Source organism: Phalaenopsis equestris, unplaced genomic scaffold (genome assembly GCF_001263595.1).
Source record: "Phalaenopsis equestris unplaced genomic scaffold, ASM126359v1 Scaffold000535, whole genome shotgun sequence".
Lineage (NCBI taxonomy): Eukaryota > Viridiplantae > Streptophyta > Magnoliopsida > Asparagales > Orchidaceae > Phalaenopsis > Phalaenopsis equestris.
This window is the reverse complement of record NW_018164975.1, coordinates 294,405-313,573: the sequence shown is the minus strand read 5'-3', so window position 1 is coordinate 313,573 and position 19,169 is coordinate 294,405. Positions and strand designations below refer to the sequence as shown.

The 19,169-nt window shown below is 33.7% G+C and overlaps 1 protein-coding gene across 3 annotated transcripts in view; it reads right to left on the bottom strand.

Annotated features, from left to right (window-relative positions):
* LOC110028876 (protein PLASTID TRANSCRIPTIONALLY ACTIVE 12) overlaps positions 1 to 16,957 on the bottom strand; it is a 32,517-nt gene extending 15,560 nt beyond the window's left edge. For 2 of the 3 annotated variants that reach the window (XM_020730899.1, XM_020730900.1), the window contains exons 1-10: positions 16,759 to 16,957; positions 16,550 to 16,659; positions 16,354 to 16,418; positions 15,367 to 16,104; positions 15,069 to 15,181; positions 13,001 to 13,260; positions 5,667 to 5,788; positions 3,310 to 3,378; positions 3,157 to 3,210; positions 2,852 to 2,980 (exon numbers count right to left, since the gene is read on the bottom strand). In XM_020730899.1, coding sequence (XP_020586558.1) covers positions 2,852 to 2,980; positions 3,157 to 3,210; positions 3,310 to 3,378; positions 5,667 to 5,788; positions 13,001 to 13,260; positions 15,069 to 15,181; positions 15,367 to 16,104; positions 16,354 to 16,418; positions 16,550 to 16,583 — 1,584 coding nt within the window. In that variant the 5' untranslated portion in view covers positions 16,584 to 16,659; positions 16,759 to 16,957. The remainder of the gene's footprint in view (positions 1 to 2,851; positions 2,981 to 3,156; positions 3,211 to 3,309; positions 3,379 to 5,666; positions 5,789 to 13,000; positions 13,261 to 15,068; positions 15,182 to 15,366; positions 16,105 to 16,353; positions 16,419 to 16,549; positions 16,660 to 16,758) is intronic. The other variant, XM_020730901.1, reaches the window with a different exon arrangement.
* Between the last annotated feature and the right edge of the window lie 2,212 nt (positions 16,958 to 19,169).

Genomic DNA, 19,169 nt, shown 5'->3' with positions numbered 1-19,169 from the left:
ATATATATATATTTGTGTGTTTGTGTGTGTGTTTTAAAATTAAAAATAATGCGAAATTAAGCAGAATGCATTCATTAATATGAAATGGGTTATAAACAACCCTTACATAAATCTAACAATAGGAAAGACAATAAAAAAATAATATGAAAGAAAAAATATAACTCCTACTATCTCCAATAAATCAATTCATATTAATTATTTTGGAGATAAAAGAAACAACACAAAATAGGAATTGAAATAAATTCAATCCAAGAAAATAAATATAAATAAATATAAAATAGGAAAGAAAATAACTCATAATCTAAGACTAAGAAAATAAGTTATTCCTCATAATTTCTCACAGGAATAAATTATTTCCTAATAACTTCTAACACTCCCCTTATGTTGAAACATGGTTGAAAACTATGTTCAACTTGGATTTGAAAACATCAATGAGCGAGAAGATCCTAAGAGATAGAACTTGAAGTTTTCCTCTCGTACTGCGGTTATTTTTTAATGCAATTCCTGCAGTATTTGTAGGTAGATGAAAGATTCCTACAGGTAATGTTATGGGGGAGTTTGCTGGAAAGTAAATAGTAGTTGGAATTCCTGCAGTGTCTGTAGGTAGACGAAAAGCTCCTACAAGTAATGTTGCAGAGGAGTTTGCAGAGAAGTAGACAACTGTGATTGTCTTTTACTGCAATTCCTGCAGTGCCTGTAAGTAGACAGAAGACTCCTCTAGGTAATACTGCAAAAGATTTTGTAGGGAAGCAGAAAACTGAGCTTGTCTTTGACTGCAGTTCCTGCAGTGTCTGTAGATAGACAGAAGGCTCTTACAGGTAATGCTACGAGAAAAATTATGGAGTGCCTAATGAAGGAAAAAGCTTCGGAGGAGTGCAGGAAGAATTCCAGTGGACCAGCTGGAAGAAAAAACTCCAAACGAGGGTCTGATGCAGTAAAAGCTCCGAAGGAGCGCCTACTTCAGGAATAGCTTTGGCAGTAGGCCTCGCAAAAGAAAAAGCTCTAGAGGAGGAGGCTTTGCACTCAGGAGGGCATAGCAACAGGATACTTCCGACTGCAGAGAGTTTCGGTGGCAGAGAAGGGCCTGCATGGGGTTTTTGGGCAGTAGGGAAGAATCGATGGAGCCCTCACCAACATACCAATGCAAAAAGGCACGCTTCGAATACATAAGATCAAACTTATGACTGATGTGATAGAACACCTCTGCAATGTTAGTGTAGTTAGATATCATGTAAGCTGTCCTCTGCACCTTGCAAGTTCTCCACCAGGAACAATAATAGGCGGCTGGTAATTAATGCCACACTTAAAGCCAATCGGGCACCGGTCAACAAATTGGATGGTGCACTTGGTCTTGATGGTGGCAACAACAACATTCACATCCTTGGGCACCACATCTCCTCGATACATGAGACAACAAGCCATGTACTTGCCATGGCGGGGATCACACTTGGCCATCATGGAGAACGGCTTCAAGGCATTGTTGGTGATTTCGACAAAAAAGAGTTGCTCTTGATAGGCTTTCTTTGTGGAGATAACAATAGTGTAGGATGAAAATCATGTAGTGGATCAGTGGGTATGGAACGAGGTTAGTCTAGAAATCAGTCACATCCACATTCAGTGCACCATCAAACCTAAGGGAGGCAGTCAGGGATGAAATCACCATTCCTAGGATGCCACCGGCCGCATTCATCACGGCACTGGTTGAACAAAGCTCTAAAAGCAGCAAATCCAAAAAAATAGCCAGTCAACATCACCACCACAACATGCAGGCCAAAGGCTATCTGATCTTCATAAGAAGAAAAGGGCTTTGTTACCTCCTTAGAGCGACACCCTTCACAAGTTCATTGTATTCCTTGCTCTCCATCATATCCGCAAGCTTCCTCAGTCACTTCTTTAACTCCTCGCTCTTCTCCTTGGGTTTGGGACTAGAGAAGAGGAATTCAGAACTAGAGAAAATGGAGGTTATGGAGGACCACACACCACCTAGGAGAGTAGACCAGACGGAGCGGTGGGACCACTAAACGATGGAACTCTGAGAAGACAGAGCGGAGGTAAGATCTCTGAGCTCATCAAGGTGATGTTGCTCGTCATCCACAGCGGCAGAAGGAATGCTCGAATTGTCTCGTTGATCTGCAAGGCAAGCCCTGTGATTGTTGACCTAACGACGGGAGAATTTGGCCCTCCAACCATCCGTAAAGAAGACAACTTCTGCTACCCCAGATAGGATGAGGCTGAAGGGAACTAGACAGCTTGGGTTGATTGATTGGGAGGCCTGCTCGTAGTGAATAGTTAATATGGGGATAGTTCTGGGATAACAAGTAGGATTGGGGAGAGAAAGCGTCCCTCCCTGTTGGGAGAATGGCAGGAAGGGAGTCCGACAGCTCTGGAGGGATGAACGGCGGCTGGGGTAGAGAACCTAGCTCTGACACCATGTTGAAAGTCACAATAATATGGAATTAAGCGAAATGGATTCATTGATATGAAAGGGATTATAAATAACCCTTACATGAATCCCACGATAGGAAAGACAATAAAAAGAAAATAATATGAAAGTAAAGATATAACTCCTAATCTAAGGAAATAATTAATTCCTCTGAACTTATCACATGAATAAACTATTTCCTAATATAACTTCTAACACTATATGTATATCTATCTATCCTCCAAAGGGTGACCAATAAACAAAACATATTGCATAAATTAAAGAAGAGAAACAAGAGAAGAGGAAATGCTTTATATATATATATATATATATATATATATAGCAGTGTGTTTGTGTGTTATTTAAGAAGTTATTAATGATATGTATGTAAATCCACCTATAAAAAGGCACCAAGTGTTTGTTCAGCACCTTGGATTTGGGAGGCTGAGGAGTGGTTTTAAAAACACTCCAATTGCGAGTGATTTTCTCATCTTCTTCAACATCTTCTTCAGCTTCATCATTGGTTTCATCATCATCATCCTCACTATCTTCTTCATCCTATAAGAAGAAATAAAACAGTTAACTGCAAGCCTATGAAATAGGGAAAACGTAGTAAGCAGCTTCCTAGGTGGGAAGTCCGATGGTGCATGCCAAACTAGCTGCTCGGATAATCCAAAACAGAAACATTATAAATTTTTCATAAGAAATAGTAAAGAAACTACAGTTCCCCTCACTTCATTCTCTCCAATGTCAACTGCACTTGCCATGGCCTCATCCATATCAGTGACCTGAAATCTCAAATGGAAAAACAAAATTTGATAATCAGGAGAAATTTTTCCCATATGGCAGAATAAAATGGCATACTTCAGTATTAAAATAGTAGTCACCTCAACTTCTTGTTTATTCTCTTTATCTAAAATTTCCTGAAGCTCTTTCCTTGATATAATTTTTCCTTGCTGTGCGAAAAGAAGAAACACTTCTCTTAATAAAAGAAGTTAAAAATTATTGAAAAGGCTCAAGTAAACAGGAATCCATATAGAGCATAGATTCAATTTGCTACAAAGTCAACAGAACTTCAGGTCCTTCAATAATAAATTCAAAAAACATCAATATCAGTGTCTTCCAGCTCTAATTTATCTATCCCAAATTCAGGATCAATAAAAAGACAATATGTAAATGTGCAAGTTAACTTATACATCCGACAAACTAATTGAAGCTCGTGCCAATAAGATTTCACTTATGTTCAGTTCCTATGTTGCAAAGAATTTGAACAAGTTTTTTTATGCTGGACAAATATCATAATTTACTCTATACGGATATACTTGATATAAGTTTGGGTCATTAACAACATCATTCACAGCTCATGAGCAAACACGTTTAAGATTCATTAAGATGAGTAATCAGAAATGGCTCCTTAAACGTTTGGCTAGGGCTGCTTAGCTTGTATGGTTTGCATGTGCTTGTGCTTGCTATTGTCATAATTTAATGATTTGATTCAAATGTCACATCTTCAAGCTTCAAAGGATCTCTCTGAGCTTCTATGGGCTTTGAAAAGAATTTGTTTGAAGCTTAGGTTCCTTCTTTATTTCAACATATCTTGGCGGTTCATTATTTTGTTCATAGCAACATTACTCTAGCATTTTCATACCGTGAGATGGGCAAACATTCACCGATTAGTTGATAATATTTCTTTCATATCATAGTTCATATAAAATTTATTCACCTTTGACATGCTCAACTTTGTGTCCAAGAACTTCAAGATTTGTCTAAAATATTATATTTAAACATGATTTCTCATTATATGACATAAATTTTAAAACATAAGCCTTCTTGTGATGAAGTAAAAATATGCTGCACTCAATTCAACACTTTCAAACATCAAATGGACATTGCAATGACAAAATTTTGTTTAATGCATTCAATATATTTTACATTTTGTAAGGCATGCTTGATAAAATTATACTCAAATTTCACCTCTTTCTATACGACGAGTATTTTTTTTCTCTTTTACATTTTAATTCATATAGTCAATGTTTCAAATTTTCATATATTACAGATTATTTCAAAATCTTTTATGCCATCTGAAACTATGATAGTAACTACAAATAAATTTATGAAACTAGATATTTTTATTTTGCTAAGTAGGTCACCCATTTCTGTTAAGCCATTGCGACCTTCCGTGTTTCCCCGATTGTTGAGACAACCTTCTACAAGTCAATTATTGAAATTTTGGTCCATAATTTGCTAGTCCAGAAGCTAGAATATGTTTGGCTATCAATTCCACAAAATTATTCAATGAGGGATCGCTATATTAATCTAGCCACTAGTACTTAGCAAGATATTCTTCTTTGCTGAAGAAGCCGAGCTAATCCGACAATCAGGGTCAATGTCACCAAAAGTGTGCTATTGAAGTTAAGCACAACAACAATGTTTTACAATACATAAGTGCCGTGTAGTAGCACATGCATAATTGCACAGCGAAGTGCTGTACTCTTCAACAAGCTCTGAGTTCATCTGGGAAACAATTCCTAAATCCCAATTCATCACAATTTACATATAAATCCTTTACATCAGGCATGCCAGCTCGTATGCTTCACAAATTACGTCTCTTTCGGTGCAAGGGCTCAAACTCTACAGCTCAAACATATAATGTCTTCCCCTTGAGCTCATTTTCTTCTAAATCTTGCACGTGCTCAAATTTCTCTCACGTACCTCATGTAACAACTGCAAATCTTGACCGTGCAACCACTCAAACTCACAAAACTTTTGCTTTCCATGTATAATATGCACGTGACTTCCCTCTGTGACTGGACTCAAACTTTTGGTCTTCATAACAATATGCTTCAAAGCTCTTGTGATTCTTGTTGAAATTTAATTAGCATACTACCTTGTGCTGCTCTTTGTTGATATTTGATTGAATATGCTCAAAATATTTTTACCATTTTATGTGCTATAAAGGTTGCTATAATATTTTCTACCATGCAGTGTTCTCTCAATGTTGAAATTTAGGGAGTCTATAGAGTGTACTGAGATTAATTGAAGTATCTGTTTTATTTGTGCTTCATACTTTAATGCAAAAATACCCCTTTGCACTTCGTCTTGTACTTCGCCTATAGACAAACTTATATCAAACTTATATACAAAGAACCATCACACTTATTCATAAATTATGTAACTACCACCTGTTGATGCCAGTAATATTTTCCCTGCTTTAAACTAGAATTTCCATTTGTAGATTATCTACCTCCATAAGGTAAGCCAGTACGTCAGGTGTAGGCTCATGGAAATTTGGGCCTCTGTAATCAATTACTTCTTCTGGATCTTGAACATAGTTGATAGTTGGGTAAACTGGATCGCCACCCCATACTGAAAAACGTTGAAATCAAGCACATTACTTGCATTGTTTTAATCTACAAGATAGATTAAAGAAAAACAAAACATTTCAAATGATCTATCAATATTCATATCCGGGTAAAAAATTTGTCAATCCAAAGAGAATAAGATTTTATTTGAACTGCTAAACTTGTCACATCCAGAGATTGCCTTATATCCACTTCAAAATAAAATCAGACCACTGAAACCACAAAATAAAGGAGAACAAGAAAACAGGGAAGTACAGTTTCATCCATACACCATGGTGATCATCTTACCACACGCCACCCCCACCATAAAAAACCTACAGCTGCCAAGAATAACCAAAACAAGGAAGCACCACCTTGCCCAACAATCCATGGTGATCTAAAAATTCAAATAGCAAAGAACTCCCATTTTGTGCCTCAAGTTAGTAACATAGAGGTCGATCATCAAGAGATCAGTAATCTTGATTCTTTCATGATGGATAGGTTCCACAGAATGCTGATAGTGATGAATAAGTTGACTAGCATGCAAAAGATACTAACTTCATACATATGAAGTTTCTACAGGCAGGCATTCCCATTTTGGATAAAAATAGCTCCACCAAAAGACCAAGGGTTGACTGTATCGTTTGGGAACAACGATATATTGATGGACAAGTAAAAGAATGTATTGAAAGTAAAAGAAAGACAACTCACTGCTTGGAGAAATAGACATTTATTCTAGAAACCATTTTTAAAAAGATTTACATAAATTTCTATGATTTAACAAATCAAACACCTAAATTTTGACTTTTACATTTATAGCACTTTATTTATGCATACAAAGGTGTATTTTACTTTTTAAAAGTTAGAAAAAAGTGATATTTTTTATGTGACACAAAAGATTTCAGTTTTCTAAAAATTAAAGTTTAGGTATTAGATATATAAATACATAGGAATTGTGACGTATTTATGTAGATGCCCCTTTTTAAAAAAGTAGCTCCCAAGCTCACTTTGTTCGACGTCAAAGCAAAGCTCTCCCAAAATGCTTTAAATCCATAGGTTTGAAACTTAATGGTTAATGTATTCAAAACATAAGCTTCCTGGTTCACTTTCAGACTTCAAAAACTTATGCTTCATCATGTACAAGCACAACGCATAAATAATGTATCACACATCAAAAACTTGAATTAGACAACGATTTTAGTCATCATATAAAAAAGATCCTATTTCTTTACAAATTCTTTTCTCAATTTATTTCTCTAAGACATTTAGTTGTGGGCATAGATTTTTTTTATTTATTCATCTAAAAGATTTCTACTCATTTGTATTTATAGAAAACTCAAGTGTGCATTATTTCAAGATCTAAGAATCAATTTGAGCCATGTCAATAATTTGTTTAATTTATGGATATCATCCACAACGTTTATTAATATGAGTTAACTTAAGTATACACAATCAAATTTCTCTCTCATGCCTCATGTAGCAACTGCAACCCTTTACCATGCACCACTCAAACTTACAAACTTTTGTTATCCATGTATCATGTGTGCGCGTCACTTCTCTCTCTGACTAGACTCAAACTTTTGACCCTCATTACAAGTTGCTTCAAAGCAAATGTTAGAGAGGAAATATGATGGGAAATGAAAAATTACCACCTGCTATAATTGTGAACACTAATGCTTTCACCAAGATGATAGCGACAATGACGCAGCCAATTTAAGATTCCAGATCATAATCTAGTTCAAGTAATACTATAACAATAAATAAATACTTGAAAATGTTTCAAGGTTTATGTCTACCTTTGCTCAAGGGAATGGAAGGTCCGACTTAAGCGGAGAACTGACTGATATGGATAGAAAATATATCACACAGCATGACGTGTTTGAATGAAACGACAACTACAAAATACATTTTGTAGTGGATGGAGAATCAATGGCATAGGTAGCATCATAATAGCTTAGGGGATATACCATAATGATAAATAGGGATGATTTTGTAAAACTATTTAGTGTGGTTTATTCCCCTATTTGCACATATATAGATGCAGAACAAGTTCATCAAGTTTGTAGAAGATGAAAAGACAATCATGTAGTATGAAGCAGAGTTCACTAGATTATCAACGTATGCATCACAGCCGGTATCAACGACAAAGAGGAGTTTATAGATTTCTTTATAGATTGAAGGATTCTATCATGTAGTCATTGGTTCTTTTGGGGATTAAAGACTACGTAGTGCTAATGGAAAGAGCTACAAAAAGTGAAAATTAATTTTCAACTTACTCAAAAGCATAAAGAGACATATGAGAGGAAGTTGTAGCTCAATCAAGGAGAAGTTTTAGCTCAATCAAATGAATCAAATAGATAAATCCCGAATTTAGTTTGGTGGTTTTAGTAGTGGCATGACTCGAAGTACCATAAATTTCTCTGTCAAATGTGAAAAGCAGTATAAAGATGAATGTTTCTTGGGCTCCAACACATGTTAAATAGAGCCCTTTCACAGAAGACTGTAGATGGGCAAATGATGATAGAGTCAAAAGCTTAATTTCCCACTCAAAAACAAACAAGACAAAATTCCAATCTCAAGTTTATGTTCTCACTCACAGAGAGTTTGAAGATCCAACTACTATAATTAATGATATCATAATGTCTGGTCAGTATTATTCGTCACTATTATATTTAAGTGTTATCTTATATGCATTGCTATGTTTTGATAAATTAGAAGCGTGTTTTACTTTGGCATTCATTTTGTATGGGCTTCAATCTGTTATGATTTTCTAGTATAAATGTTATAACTTTCTCTTGGTAAAGTTGAGGTAAATGATTCATGCCAGAAAAGTAACTATTATGGAATGTAAATTTTAAAGATGAATTTTTTTGTGTGGAAGATTATAATGCCTCTGGTATTGAGAACCAGTTATATTTTATTAAAGTAACGAAAGGGGGGCTCGAGCAACAGACCAAGTTAAAGAGTAGGAGTCGAAATGGGAGTACGAAGCAACGAAAACAAAGCAAAGAGACAAAGAGAAGGTGATTTGGAAGTCAAAGCAATCATGAGGGAAGGGGTTATTTGCTGCTACAAGAGGAGATGAGAGCGAGCGAGAGCGAGAGAGAGAGAGAGAGACAGACGAAGTCTATGGGAAGTTGAGCAAGCACCTATACCTATGATTTCGAATGAAATTGAAGCCGCATGCATCGCATAGGCAAGTATCTTGTAACGATTGTGAACATGGACGACATATGCAAGGATGAGAGGGCCAATCATCGTGCTCAAACAATAAAAAGCGCACAAAACTAAGAGCAGCATCAAATATGAATGGCGACTGCAAATCTCTTGTGGTGGACGATAGAGTGTGAAATAAACCCTGTGGGTGAACTCACTTGGACAGAAGATGAGTGAGAGAGAGGTTTAATGTGTCAAACCAAACTACGCTCGATGTTCATTCAATGTTGATGAGCATGAAAAAGTGTTGATAATTATTAACTTATATCTAACAAATAATAATTTTAGATTTATGTAATATTTAATATATAATTAATGTTTAGAGGTTGATTTATTTTTAAAGATTTTAAGTGAAAGAAGAAAGCGATCGATAACCACTCAATCGCCAAACAAGAAATTCAGACGTAAGATTTAAAATGGTGTATTGATTTCTTGATTTAAGGCTAGTATTTATTTAATTTAATTTTCTTAAATGTAAAACATAAAGTAAAGTTAACCCGACACTTTAATTCTTTGAAGTTAGAAAATTTTGAATATAAAAATAATAATACTTTAAGAAATATATCACTAAAAAACAAAATAATTTTTATAAAAATAATAATACTTTAAGAAATATATCACTAAAAAACAAAATATTTTTTTGTATTCCCAATTGAAGTGTGGAAATATTTAGGAGATTTGGGAGTTTTTTGGCTTACTAAACTCTTTAATAATATCTTAAAAATAAAAAAAAGCCTAAGGATTGTAGGAAGAGTATTTTGATCCCCATTTTTAAGAATAAAGGGGATGCATAAAAGTGTGCAAATTATAGAGGAATTAAGTAATTAAGTTGATGTGTCGAAATTAAGTTGATGTGTCGTACTTTGAAATTATGGGAGAGGGTAATTGAACATAGGTTAACACGTGATAACAAAAATTTCTCATAATCAGTTTGAATTTATGTCGGGCAGGTCTATTATGGAAATTATACATTTATTGAGAGGTTTGATGGAGACGTACAGAAAGAATAAGGAGAATGATTTTTATTGATATCGAAAAAGCTTATGATAAGATTGCAAGAAAAGTCCTCTAGAGATTTCTAGAGAACAAAGGTGTTGATATGGTTTATATTCAAGTCATTAAAGATATGTATACTAGATTTGTTACCTATGTTCGAACAGAAGGAGGATCGACCAAGTACTTTTCTATTTCAGTTGGATTACATTTATGGATGCTCTTACTGAACATTTGCAAAAGGTTGTACCTTTGTGTATGTTTTTTTCTGATGATATCCTTTTTGTGGATAAAACTTGAGAAAAATTTCAAAAAAAACTTGAATTATGGAGGTCTAAATTGGAGTCTAAAGGCCTTCGTTTGAGTAGATCTAAAACTGAATATATGGAATGTAATTTTAGAAGTAGTAACTCTAAACGTTTTAGATATATTGGATCTATTGTTCAAAGTGATGGTGATATAGATGGGGATGTTATTGGTAGTATTCAAGTTGGTTGGTTGTAGCGGAAGAATGCATCGGGATTATTGTGTGATAGAAAAGTACAACTTAGACTATAAGGAAAATTTTATAAGATGGTGGTAAGACCTGCAACGCTCTATGGTGTGAAATATTGGCCTTTAAAAGAAAAGCATAAAACAAAATTAAGTGTTGCTGAGATGAGAATGCTTAGGTGGATAAGCGGTTTGACACTTGAGACAATGTGAAATGAATATATCCGTGATCGGGTTGGCGCAGCTCCAATGGCGGACAAGATTAGAGAGAGTCATCTTAAATGGTTTGGGCACATTAAACGTCAATCATCTAATGATCTGATTAGAAGAGTAGATGTTTTAGATTCAGCTTATGTTAAGATAGGCAGAAGTAGACCTAAAAAGTCTTGGATATATTGTATAAAAAATGATCTTAATATAAAAAATGATCTTAATATATATTAGAATTAAATGGAAATATGACACTCAATAGGATGCAATGGAGAAAAAGGATTCATGTAGCCGACCCCACCTAGTGGGATAAAGGCTTGTTGTTGTTGTTGTTGTATATGATAGTAGCATAAGGTATAAAGTATTACTTATAAATCCATATATGATTGCTAACACTATAATATAGAATCTAACAATTTATTTAAAATATCATATATTTGATTATTAAAAACATAGTGATAAACTTGAATAAGAGAATGTTAGATAGTTTGAAAAATGAAAATCAGATTAACAAAAAACAGTTAAATTTAAATAACTATAGGATGTTATGTAAGAAAAAAAATTAATTTTTAAAACATTAAGGTTGAAAATGATGCTATACATTCAATAAGAATAATTAAGAAAGATTTACATCTTCTTAAATTGATGGTAGATTACATAAGAAGAAGAAAACAAGAAAATTTTTAATAATATTTTGGAAAGAAAAATCAATAATTCAATTACGAACGTTTAATTAAATGATAAATATTAATTTGGTTCTAAATATATACTTAGGTGAAAAAAATTAAATAAGCATATGTAATTTAAAGAAAATGATATTTAATAATAAAATTAAATAAAAATAACTAACACTAATTTTTGATATGTATAATTAGGAGCTCATTTAACAGAAGTGATAGCAAAAGATAAACGATATCCATTAAGATTTGAGGTGAATACTCCTATTTTCAAATTATAATAATAAAATTATGATTTTTCTAAAATACTTGCATTAGAATGACATTTATTTAGATATCTTCATATTTCAAATATGATATGATTATTCTATCATACTAGTAAATTAGTCATATGGAAATAAATAATATAGGTTTGCACACTTAAACCTATTTATATTGATTATAATGAAAAAAGGAATGATATGCATAATGCAAATAAAATAAAATATATGTGTTTGTATGTGCATGTTGAATATGACCAGTTCACCTCTTATAATATTAGTTGTGGTTGCTAAAGTACCAGTTGCACGTAAACTGAAAAATGATATTAATATTGATATATTTTAATTGATATAACCTAGACGGTGCTCTTATAATGGATGAAAATAACATAAATAAAGATAAGTTATTATACTATACTATTAAATATTCTAAACTTCACTTAATGGTCAAAATTGAATAATCAAATGTTAATTATTCAAAAATTGATTCAATATACTTAAAAAGAATTCATATTATTTCTCTTTCGTTATGTTTTATACTTTAGAAATATGAGTATTCACTAATAGTTAATAGCTCATTATGGTTTAAACTATTATTTCTAAGCTTAACTTTGGAGTAAAAATAAGTAATAAAGTAAAATGTATATAGAATATGGGATCAGAAAAAATTAAGATAAATTTATAATTGCATTTATTTTTTAATAGCTCTTTCAATTATTTTTTATGATTAATTGTTAGTGATATAAAATGAAACTAAATTTGTATTTTCACCGCCGTCTGTTCCCACCTTAGAATTTTCAAGTCCCCGAGCTGAGTTGTGATGATGGCAGGGTGTGGCGAATGCAGCAAGGCTGAGATGAAGTGTCTATTTATCATAGAACGCAATATGAAGGTAGAAAGAACAGATACCACATGCTGACCAACAGATATTACAGACTCAACCAAAATGTTTAACAACTTCTAACAAGTTACTGAACCTTTTCTGAAGCACTTGTAAGGGAAAACCTAGAATACATTGAAGTAAATATTTTAGTCATTTTAAAGGTTATTAATTTTTAGTAACTATGTAGTAATTGCAACTAAATTATATGGTACTTGAATAGTTTAAATTTTATTTTTTTCAAATCAACCACACAAAATTTGGGAGAGAATTAATGGTGCTTGACAATAATATTTAATGATATTACACAAGTATAACTGAAGCTGAGTTAACTGCATGTATTAACACTATTACGCAAATTATCACCTTTACATTTTAGTATGATACAAGACTATTAATTGATAATTAAGCAGCTTCACGCCAACATCAAGTGCCAGAAGTCTTAATTAGATTTATGGCTAGAAAAGAACTCAAAGCTGAAGAAAAAAGGTAAAGTTGAATTTATGTACTCTCTTTGATTAGCTCTTCACGCATCCGCATGGCTAAAGGATCTCGTTGAATACGAACATCAGTGCCCATCATGATGCGATATTCTTCTGCAGTTTGGTGCTGGAACATTGTGATGAGCTGGGTATTCTCATCCTCACCAGTTGCTTCAAAATGTTCCTGCACAGCCTTTCGTGAAGTGTCCTTAGTCCATGCTTTTACCCATTCTGCATAATATGCTATTGGTCCTATATCCTCTAATCTCTTCTGCTCAGCTTGAAGTCTGATTTCCAATCATAATTCAAGAAAATAATTTCTCAGAACCTCAATATTACATACAATAAGAGCTTTATTATGCTTTAATGAAGATCCCAAATGAAGGCACAACATAAATAACAATTAGTTGAAACACACATAAATAGTAAGACATTGAAGACATTCGTGTGAAAAGAACTAACTAAAGCAAATAAAGTTAGGTTCATCAACACTAAAACAAAAAAAGGATTTAACTAGGAGCTCTGCCACTACCAACTATACAGATTGAGGAAAAAACATGAACAGAGAAATAAGGAAACTTAATGCATCGAATGTATACTCCTCAAATAACAAAAAAAGCATCAAAAGTTATAAAATATGAAAATAAAATGGCTTAAAGTATATGGTAAATTTAAAAAAGAAATGCAAGAAATTTCAGCTGACATGGAACAAAAATACCCAGCTGGAATCTCGAAACACCGTGAAGTTAGTAAGGAAACAACATTCAAAGCCTAATCATACTGGGGATATGAGAAGTCTTGACAATAAGGACTCTCATTATCAGTTTTTGATAGTCTTTCAGTCATTTCAACAAGAAAATTATAAGCTGTAATAAAGAGTTTAACTTGCCATTCAAGCGGTCAAGGGTTCATAACAATCAGATTGGTATGTTGAGTTATCAAATGACAAAAGCACAGAAAACTGGCCTACACGTGTATTCAGAGAGAGAGAGAGAGGGAGTAACAATATCTAATTCCATTTATCTGTAACTGATATTTCCAATTTCTCTTCTTTGAATTTACGAGTTAAATACTTCAAAAATAGTAATTACGCCATAACTCATCCTTTTCTAACACTGATTAAGCATCCATTCTATTTAATATGCCAAATCCTCCTTTCCCTTCTGCAATTTTCCGCTTAAAAAACCAACGTGCAATGTTTATCCAACATTTTCTAACCTCAACAATATCTTTAAAGGACTTCTAGATGTACACCTCAATGAGAAAACGTTAATAGATAACAGAAAGTGTTTCAGGTAAAATATTATTTCAGACTGATTAAACAGTTTCCTTATAGAACCAGTTTCTTATATTAGTACACCCTAGCAGATAATTCAGCAGGCTATAAGCTAACAATTTGAGCTGTCAAAACAACAAAACTAAAATTCATATTCACCTCTCATGATTTTCCAGAAATAGAAGAAAATATATTTTAATTTTTTTTTTCCTGAAGGTATTAAAGCCTTACAAAATCTAACCATTAAGAACTGTGACGGAAAAACTATGTGCTGAACCTAAAATCAGAAACAAAAAAATTGTAATTTTTTTCTATTCTAAAAGCAACTAAAATTCAGTATCAAACCATTTAAGAATAGCGTATGTCATTTCAAGTGTATCACATATTAAGGTAACCTGTTTATGAATAATATATAAACTTATGTCAATAATTAAGAATCTTACATGAAAAAAAAAATTAAAAATAAATAGCCTGCTGCATTTTGAGCTTTCATCTATGTGTCTATCCTATTAAAATTAGAATTGGGAGCAAAAACCTTTTAAAGATGGCATTTGTCATTGAGTCATATGGCAAACAGATCTTGAAGAATATTATTAGCCTAGTTATCGATGATACACTAACATATGATGGTAATTTAGATAGATGTGACCTTGGGGTTGGGCTTGAACATAGGTAGTAGGAATTATACTAACCACACCACAGTATCATATGAAGTAAATGCAAGCAGAAAACCTTAGCAAAAATTTAAATTCATCTACAACATGTTTGAGTGTCAAAAAAGATGACAATCATGTATATATGTAAGTGTATCACATCCACCTTTCCTCTTTAAATATATGTTTTCGAGCCCGTGCAAGAGTAGCTTCAGTTACGGTTGGATGATCTCCATATAGCTTTATTTGACCAGTTTCTGCCATTGCCTTGGCAAAGACCTGCAAAAACCACACATAGCAATAGCCATCTAAAACTTGCCCCAACCTTCTAGATATAATACCTTTTGCTCCCAAGCAATAAAGGACCATCTTATGATGCAAATTAACTGAAGTACGTTCATTTACATGCAGTAAAATTAACACTTCAACACTTTCTTGAAAGAATTTTTTTTTATTATACCAACCGTATCAACATCCGGACGCCTCCTTTGCCACCTAGACCATTGCCCTTCTTCAGGCTTCCTCCAATTCCACCAAAGATCTTCACTTGATTGTGATTCTTCAATTGGACGAACCTTTGATGAATCGATAAAGGCATGTGGGCGTCCCATCTTTTTGTCCAACTCATAAGGACTAAGATTCTCATCCTCTTCCTCGGTCTTATAAACCACATATTCAGTGGATGGTTCTTTAGGTTTATCCAAGGTACTATATGAGCATGAGCTTGCAGGCACATGTAAATCACTGCTATCATCTAGATTAATGTTGCCATCAAGTTCACCCTTGTTTTCTGGATCATTCATATTATCTTGAACATTCCCACTATTTGCACTAGTTCTAAGGGTCTCTGAAGCAGCAGCTAGTGTCATGCGCTTCTTCCTCCTGCTTCCAGGATTCTTGCCATAAGAAGGTTTCCCTCCTGACTGGCCAACAGGTTCAGGAGACCTCGCAGCCCTCACACGGTCAGCAGTTCCCTCAGGCCAGTACTCCTTTCCTGGTAAACTAGCCCTAGCACCTGAAGCTGGTTCAAGCTGTCCAGAAGTTGAATCCAAGTAAACATGGTAGGGGGGTGGTTCAATTGATGAAGGATTGAACTTCTCATCCTTTCTTGCACACTTTATTATAGAAAAATTTTCAGCCTTCCAGTAGTAGGATCCCTTCCACTTAATCTTGGCTGGTTCGAACTCTCTAAGAAATTGTCTCTACAAATTCCATAATGACCAAAAATTCATTTGAGCAAAGAAGCAATAATTTTTATGATAAAATGATGAATTTACCGAAAATTCCCACTTCCATTGTAGGGTGCATGAAGCAGAGATTTTCATTAGGAATAACTCTTAAATTTTCTACTTCTTCATAAGGCGTACATTTGGACTCAGTATACAAAATTACTGCACTAAAATTGAAAACGGGATTCATGATATTGTAATTGAGATTCAAAACGACTGAACCTTTTGAGGGGATGATTTTCCAGTTACAACTTCACCAGAAAATGGCATTGTTTGCATGGATCCATCTGAGAAACAAGAGAAATCATCCTTCAATCCAATTTGGTTGTATAAAAAAATTAAAAAAAAATCAAAAGAAAAGAGGATCGAAACTTCAACCTAGTTTTAAAGGAAACAAAGCAAAAATTTTTAAAAACACCTCGGAAGAACCAAATGTTTGATAAAGCTGACATCGCCTTGACTCCCCACCAAGTTAGTAAGAATGACAGCACTAACAACTTCAATCGACCTTCCTTCAAGAGAACCACCCTGTGTCGAAAATGAAGATAACGAGCTACTTCATCAGAATTGCCAGTGTAAAAAACAGAAAAAATGAATAAAAAATGCAAAAAGAAGAAAACATTGAACCTTACAACACTTGAGTTGACCTCTTGCCTGTAAATGAGAACCTAATAAGACAAGTTCACTGGTACCACCCCATTAGGGTTTAGATGGAGTTCGAGGGTTTATGCTTTGCCCACCCGACAAGCTCAGCAACAAACTAAACTGGTTAAAACCTGAAACACCGGCGACAGACTTCATAAACAACTGCGTCTGAAAAATTTATAGATTGCTGGTATTGGATGATATTTAGGCGTTTGGGGGCAGCTTATAAATGCGGCCTTCCAACTTCAAAAAATATTACATCACTATTATACATAGAGTATTATACATAGAAGTAACGTGCATAGTTAATGAAATCATGTCATGATACCCGGCGTGATTGCATAGTTAATGAAATCATGTCATGATACCCGGCGCGATAGGGAAAAAAAAACGGTGCAGTAACACGGAGAATATTATTCCCTGTGTTATTCACGTATTATTGTGTGTTACTCATGTGTTATTGTGTGTTATTCATGTGTTATTGTGTTATTATAACACCAAGAATATTCTCGAATATTGAATATTCTCAGGACACAATAACACTTGAATAACACACAATAACACCTGAATAACACGGAGAATATTTCCAACAGAGGAAAAACGGCGCAATAATACGGGGGAATATTCTCCCCCGTGTTATTCATGTGTTATTGTGTGTTATTCATGTGTTATTGATGTGTTATTGATGTGTTATTGTGTTATTATAACACCAGGAATATTCCCATGACACAATAACACATGAATAACGCACAATAACACATAAATAACATTGGGGAATATTCTCTGTGTTACTGCGTCGTTTCTTTTCTCTGTCGCGCGGGGTGTCATTGCGTGATTCTATTGGCTACGCACGTTACTCTACGTGCGTAGTACTGATGTAATATTTTTTCCTCTAAGTTTTGCGCATTTTTAAAAATATTGTATGTCTTTTTTGGACTTTTGTTACACTAATCACAGGTTGCGGGTCGACTCCTGTGGGCCGCCTTTCATAATAAATTGTTTATCTTAAATCCTGAAATGCACAAGCTGCCCCAAACAGATCCTTAGTGATATTGTGATAATAATATTATTAAATATTTTTAAATAATATAAAATTCATACTTATCTTAATTGGATGTAATATTTTATGAGTGGCAAATTTGAAACAAGGAGTCTAATATGGGAATTTGACATTATAGTCATTATAATACACACCTTTGACCAAATATTTTCTAGTTGATTTTTTTGGAACATGCATAAAAATTTTCTTAAACCAAATTATGTTGAGGGTCATTTGCACACACCACCTTATTCTTATGTATTTAGATAACTACCATCTAAACTTTATCTTTTACATTTATACATCAAAACCTTTCATACCACAAAAAATATCATCATTTTAATTTTTAACACTGAATTACACATTTTCATAAATGGGTAAAATGGCAAGTATATAAAAATTGATGTTTTGGTGTTAATATATAAATACAAAGGAATTGAGTGATGTGTGTGCAAATCTTCATTATCTTTAATGAAGAATAATTTATTATATTTCTGAAATATCTTTTAAGTTCTAAAGTTTGAATTAGTTTAAAAAGTAATTCAATCTGAACACAAATATTATTGGAACTCAGGTCCAAATCTTATTTAAATCACTTAAACTATTGGTCCGCATTGATTTGCACAAAGGATTCATTACTCACTCCTCAGCCCTTTGCACATTGATTGCTCCATCGCTACCTGCCCCAACTTGTCACGAACTCCTCTTCTCTCTCATCATTCATTGCATATTGTAAATGAATATTTTCTCTCTTTCACACACTAATTAATATTGTAACGAACTCTAATTTTCTTCACAAGGCTTTAGATCACATTGATGAATGTTTCATGCTATCACAAAACCTACTTCATTCTCGTAGACATCAAATCCTACTGATTTATTTTTCCCTTCACCTTGACATGACACTAGATCACATCAATGTTTGTCCTCAACCCATTATGAGATTTCTCTTCTTCGACATATTTTGCTAGATTTTGTTGATTCCTACTCATTGTCATCACAAACACCACTTCTACGTCACACGATCTATGCCCCTTAGCCCTTAGCAAACTACGCATTTCTTTCACACGACGTTAACCCTACAAAAACTAGAGAACTCATTATAAATTTGAGTGAACTATGTTTCATTTTTGGCTTGAGTTAAATTTAAATTCCAATTAGTTTGAACAATTTTAGATGCTTAAACTTCATAAAGAAATTTGTACCAAATACGCTAATCACATGGTCAGACCACTCCCATAGAGTTTATATTAATAAATAATAGGTAGATTGATCACAGTTGACTATTGGAGTAGATTAGACTACTTTGTGCTCTAGTTTGACCCAATGGGACAAAATTTACCTTGTTGAGACA